The following is a 6,613-nucleotide window of genomic DNA, read 5'->3' as shown; positions in this document are numbered from 1 at the left end:
AATCTTTGTTAACAAATCTATGAAATCCTTTTAGATTCTCTAGTTCTTTACTGTCTGGGTAGTTCGTGTCCAGGAGTGGTGCTCTCACAGTTCCAGGCACTTTAGGTAACATCCAGCTTCCTCTGTAGGATTGATGCTCTGAGGGAGAAGCTCCTTGCTTTAGTAAAACCCTCCCCTACCCGTACAAGCTCTTTTTCACACAATAGGCTCCATGTCTAGTTATGCTGGGAGGGAGTCAGATGAAATGAATATTACATAAACCATCTCACCTGAGCTGCTGCTGCTTCTTCCTATGGACAGGCTACTTCTAAGAGATCCGTTAGTGCCTTCATCTCAAGGAGAACTTCTACGGGTGGGCTGGGGGGAGGACAGAAGGCAGAAGCTGGGGCTAGCAGGCAGGATGGGATCAGGATCTGGAGCTAAGCATGCCTGATCTGGGGGAGCTCCAGCAATGGAGCTGTGGGGGATTTTTGGCTGCTCCCTAATGGTTGCGCTGATTGTCGCTGCGGCGCTGTCCAATGCGATAGTGCTGATCTGCTTCCTGTGCTGCGCTGACATCCGAGGACAGGTGCCCGGCTTATTCACCCTCAACCTTACCCTGTGTAACCTGCTGCTCACTGCCATCAACATGCCCCTGACACTGGTAGGAGCAGTCCGGGGTCACCAGCTGGGGGGCGAGGGGCTCTGCAGGGCTGTGGGCTTCTTGGAAACTTTCTTGACCAGTAACTCTATGCTGAGCATGGCAGCCCTGAGCATTGACCGCTGGGTGGCTGTAGTTTTCCCTCTGAGCTATCACTCTAAGATGAGGTATCGGGATGCTGCTGTCATTCTCCTCTACTCTTGGATACACTCATTGTCCTTCCCAACTGTGGCCCTGTGTCTGTCCTGGGTGGGCTACCACCACACTTATGGATCCTGCACCCTCTACAAGAACCCTGAAGAGGGAACTCCCTTCTTGGCTTTCATTGTCCTGTTCCACCTGCTGAGCTTCTTTGTGTCTTTTCTGGTGCTTTGTGTCACTTACCTGCAGGTGCTGAAGGTAGCTCGATCCCATTGCAGAAGAATTGATGTGATCACAATGCAAACTCTGGTCCTGCTGGTGGATCTACACCCCAGGTATTACATTCTCTACTGTTACAGTCTATGGAGGTAACAGACAGTTCCTTAGCAGGTGTCAAGGTGAAGGACATTTACCACTTATCTAATTCACTATCTGTAATTAGGAAGGAATTAGCACAACACATTGTTTTCTGGGCCCTGCAGGACACATTTACAATACAAGAGGTTGGCATTGTACCTGGGATACATTATACAAGTGGGTGCGGGGTCTGGACATAAGAAAATGGATTGGAAGATATAAATATCATACAATTTGGGAGAGAGAATACAGTGGGTTTGTTGATGGGTGATGTAAGGGCTGCATGCTAAAGGACATAATTGTTTAATATGGTGGAAATGCTGCTCAGCATTATGTGTATATACATTGTGAACCTGCTAAATAATAGATCACGTTGTTGGGTTATTTTAAGTTCTTGGTATAAGAAAAGGTAGTGAAATATCGGTTTTGCAATACATTAAAAAAAGAAACCATTATAATAATACTAAAAGGTTACTATCATTTTCTTTTATTAAAAATGAATATGATTATTTTTATTTTTTTAAATAAAAGGTATGTTAGAAATGTCTATTAGAGATTAGCGAAAAGTCACCATGGACCGCTAGTGCCCCGATTGCCCTGAAAACTCATGTGTGACTCTCTGATGTCTTCTAGGACTGTATCCCAGATGTAATGTTTTTAAATCGGTGGATAAGTGTGATATATGGCACTTATATATGTATATATATATATGTATATATATATATATATATATATATATATATATATATATATATATATTGTGTTTAGAAGTTCTGCCCCGTTTTATTTTATCTTGAAGCGCCGCCCCCTGGGTATCTGGGTCTCCTACCCGCACAGCCCCTCTGTTCTCGTCTTGAAAATGGCCACTGATTGGGCGGCACGCAATGTGATCTTGTCCATAAGCGTCTCCTATTGTAATGCACTGCGCCTGTGCTAGTGTCCTGCACAAATGCAGATGAAAGCTTCATATAATTCTTTTATCTGTGCACCAGGAAATTAGACTTTGTCGAATCCAAAGCTTTTGAACAATTCGGGTTGAATTGGATTACAACACAACACTGATATAAGGCATTAATATTCTGTTAGACATTTGTCCCACGTATACAGTGGACCCACATATAGGAATCAAGACAGAAGGATGGAAATGAAGGCTTTTGCAACATTGGAATATTATTGTGTATAATCTAATCTATCTATCTATCTATCTATCTATCTATCTATCTATCTATCTATCTATCTCATATCTATCTCATATCTATCTATCTATCTATCTATCTATCTATCTATCTCATATCTATCTATCTATCTATCTATCTATCTATCTATCTATCTATCTATCTATCTATCTATCTATCTATCTATCTATCTATCTATCTATCTCATATCTATCTATCTATCTATCTATCTATCTATCTATCTATCTATCTATCTATCTATCTATCTATCTATCTATCTCATATCTATCTATCTATCTATCTATCTCATATCTATCTATCTCATCAAGATTTCCACGACCCGCTAAGAATGGGAGATGTTTTAAATTGTTGATTTACATTATTTCAACTTGGTCATAGATTGGCAACTTTGTCTTTGACCATAAAGGGAAACTCTGCAAATCTTTCTATATCTTTTTTGTTTCTGTAATTTATGCTTCTCTTTCTTTTCTCTGTATAAAATTCTCTTACAAACACACTGTGTTCTCTCCCTTAGTGTGAGACAGAAATGCCTGGAGGAGCAGAAGAGAAGGCGGCAACGAGCAACCAAAAAAATCATCACATTTATTGGGACTTTTCTGCTTTGTTTCACTCCATATGTAATCACTAGGTAGGTGTGAGGAGCAGCCCAACTACTCCAAGATCTTCTGCATTTTATTGTAATATTTATTTCAGTAGTGGATAGAATAAAGGGGATGTCAGGTTAATAAAACCTGTTTTCAAATATGTTATCTGGGAATTCTGTGTTAATAGAGGGGGTCCCCAATTCTGGACCCTCATCTACACCGCATTCCAAATTATTATGCAAATGTTATTTTTCGCTGATTTTCCTAAATAGTCGATGCAAATGACAGTCAGTATAATCTTCAATCCATCAACCGTTGGAGTATAATGCAAATTTTATTGAACAAATCTCCTAATGATAACAGATTTTTTTTTAGAAGTAAAAAACTCAAAATGCACTGTTTCAAATTATTATGCACAAAAGAGATCAAAACATTTGAAAGGTTGTAAAGGGAGCTAAAAAGGTAATTTGTTGAATTTGCAGCATCAGGAGGTCATATTTACAGAAATCAAAAGCTCTTTCAATCAAAAAAAACTTAACAGGCCAAGTTACATGTTAACATAGGACCCCTTCTTTGATATCACCTTCACAATTCTTGCATACATTGAATTTGTGAGTATTTGGACAGTTTCTGCTTGAATATCTTTGCAGGATGTCAGAATAACCTCCCAGAGCTTCTGTTTTGATGTCAACTGCCTCCCACCCTCATAGATATTTTGCTTGAGGATGCTCCAAAAGTTCTCAATAGGGTTGAGGTCAGGGGAACATGGGGGCCACACCATGAGTTTCTCTCCTTTTATGCCCATAGCAGCCAATGACACAGAGGTATTCTTTGCAGCATGAGATGGTGCATTGTCATGCATGAAGATAATTTTGCTACGGAAGGCACGGTTCTTCTTTTTGTACCACGGAAGAAAGTGGTCAGTCATAAACTCTACGTACTTTGCAGAGGTCATTTTCACACCGTCAGGGACGCTAAAGGGGCCTACCAGCTCTCTCCCCATGATTCCAGCCCAAAACATGACTCTGCCACCTCCTTGCTGACGTCACAGCCTTGTTGGGACATGGTGGCCATTCACCAACCATCCACTACTCCACCCATCTGGACCATCCAGGGTTGCACGGCACTCATCAGTAAACAACACAGTTTGAAAATTAGTCTTCATGTATTTCTGAGCCCACTGCAACCGTTTCTGCTTGTGAGCATTGTTTAGGGGTGGCCGAATAATAACTTTATGCACACTTGCAAACCTCTGGAGGATCCTACACCTTGAGGTTCGCGGGACTCCAGAGGCACCAGCGGCTTCAAATACCTGTTTGCTGCTTTGCAATGGCATTTTAGCAGCTGCTCTCCTAATCCTATTAATTTGTCTGGCAGAAACCTTTCTCATTATGCCTTTATCTGATCGAACCCGTCCGTGCTCTGAATCAGCCACAAACCTTTTCACAGTACGATGATCACGCTTACGTTTTGTTGAAATATCCAATGTTTTCTTAGCTTGTCCAAGGTATTGCACTATTTCACGCTTTTCGGCAGCAGAGAGATCCTTTTTCTTTCCCATATTGCTTGAAACCTGTGGCCTGCTTAATAACGTGGAACGTACTTCTTAAGTAGTTTTCCTTTGATTGGGCACACCTGGCAAACTAATTATCACAGGTGTCTGAGATTGATTACAATGATCCAAAGAGCCCTAAGACACAATACCATCCATGAGTTTAATTGAAAAACGAATAATTAAATGTTTATGACACTTAAATCCAATGTGCATAATAATTTGGAACACGGTGTATATCCCGAGCGCCTACAAAGAGCATCTCTTGCTCTTGAGGACGCTCTTGCTTTATACAGACAGCCCATTGATTTAAATAAAAACTGTATAATGTTTCATGTCCCCTGTGGTGGCGCTGCAGGGAAATTGTACACTTATCGCAAGGTCCCTCACATATTACACCTGATTGCTGGGGGAATCCTGTGATCAGCTTATTGTGAGGGGATTCTTCTAACAAAACGGAATTGTGTAAAGTGAACTACCCCTTTAAGTTGTAACATTAAAAGCGTATCTGTTATTATAATATGCTTCCCTTCTTAAATGGACACTAACTTTTCAACAAACTTTGCTTAAATCAATAGTACAAGTGAATATAAGAACCTTTGTTAGATATCTTATTAGACAAAATGCCTCTTTCTCTACTTATCAGGCCCCTCCCCACCCTCCTAACTGTTCACTTACTCAGAATGTACTGCTTTTTCCGTCTCCTCAAGACAAGTGGATTATCAGTTCAGTGAGGGATCAGGTTACTTCTGCCCATGGAAGTGTATGGAAAGGGTAGGGGGGAGAAGGGAACAGATGCAAAGTGGGAGAGAGAGGCAGAGAGAGAGACACAGACGCTGCAGAAATTTCTACTAAGTGTTATATCTCATCCCAGTGCTGGATTCTCAGCTACACTACTCATTACTGCTGCATAATCTCCTCCATGTTGCTACAGCTTCTATATATGTGATATAGGAGAGCAGGATTCTCCTCTTCTCTGTGTGCAGTAAAAAAGGCATCTATCTATCAAGTTTAAGGGATGGGAGAAAGTGAAGGCATATGGGTAAACTATAGAACTTTGTTTTTTCCCCTATGGATGCAAAGGAAGGTAAAACAAAAAAATATTTTTAATTCATTAGTTCCCATCTATATATAACAAATATATACAGCGTAAAATCAGTGCTAGCTTAAAGGATTTATGTAGGATTTATCCAGTGCTATGTTGCTAAAGCATACTCAGTGTATAATGAAAAGTTATACAGCTTTCTTGTTATATTTTTGGCTTTAATTCCTCATCATTTCCAAGAACTCTGCTTGCTGTAAGTGAATGAAGACATTGTTTAGGACAGGAGAGATTTGTGCTGCTGATTTATTTAGCTCACATAGGATTGCCTAGACTGGCACTATGGTTGACCATAAAACAAAACAATGTACAAATACATCTGTAAGTCAGTGTTTTTGGTCTAATAATTGACTGTATTCATATGTTTTGTTCATATTTCAGGTTGGTTGAGATCTCCTCTTCCACCACCATCAGTTTTCAGTGGGGTATCATCAGCCGGTGTTTGGCCTACAGCAAAGCATTGTCAGATCCATTTGTATATTGTTTGACACGGAATCAATACAAAAACTTTTGCCGGAACATGGTCAACAAACTCCTCAAACGCAGTTCTGGCAACTCTGTCCAAAGGGTCAATTCTTATGTAGGAAACATGGTACCAACAACCTCTGAGTAATGGCACTGAAAAAACTATGAAAAACCAAAATGACCATGCACCAATGTCTATCTACATATATGAGACCTGTTATGAAGAAAGGACAGCTTCTTACATTCCACCTGCTGTAATTTATTGCCTTAACTTATTTTAAGGGTTCGGATCGATCTTTGTATTATTGAAGAGCCGTCTGAATCATATTTCCTGACAACTCAACAATTCCAGCTAAAAATAAATTTCCAGGACAAGTTAAACCTATATCAAAAGGAATACCGGAACCCAATGTAAGAGAACCACGTCTGCCAGCAGAAGGTCAGTGAACCATCAAGAGATCGGAGCTATTGCTCAGTAGATGTTGATATGATGATCTTTTTGACAATCATGTACATAAATAAATATCCCATTTTTGGAACATGTGTCATTATAAATGTTACTATTTAAACCTCAAC

General features: G+C 40.1%; 1 protein-coding gene across 1 annotated transcript; it reads left to right on the top strand.

Moving 5' to 3' along the window:
* The first annotated feature begins 214 nt into the window (after positions 1-214).
* Positions 215-6,613, top strand: GPR26 (G protein-coupled receptor 26). The gene is made up of 3 exons (XM_075842381.1): positions 215-1,116; positions 2,849-2,962; positions 5,954-6,613. Exons 1-3 carry the CDS (start codon positions 452-454, stop codon positions 6,183-6,185), a joined length of 1,011 nt encoding a protein of 336 aa, XP_075698496.1. The 5' UTR covers positions 215-451; the 3' UTR covers positions 6,186-6,613.

Source organism: Rhinoderma darwinii, chromosome 11 (genome assembly GCF_050947455.1).
Source record: "Rhinoderma darwinii isolate aRhiDar2 chromosome 11, aRhiDar2.hap1, whole genome shotgun sequence".
NCBI lineage: Eukaryota > Metazoa > Chordata > Amphibia > Anura > Rhinodermatidae > Rhinoderma > Rhinoderma darwinii.
This window is presented reverse-complemented; position numbering and strand designations above follow the sequence as displayed.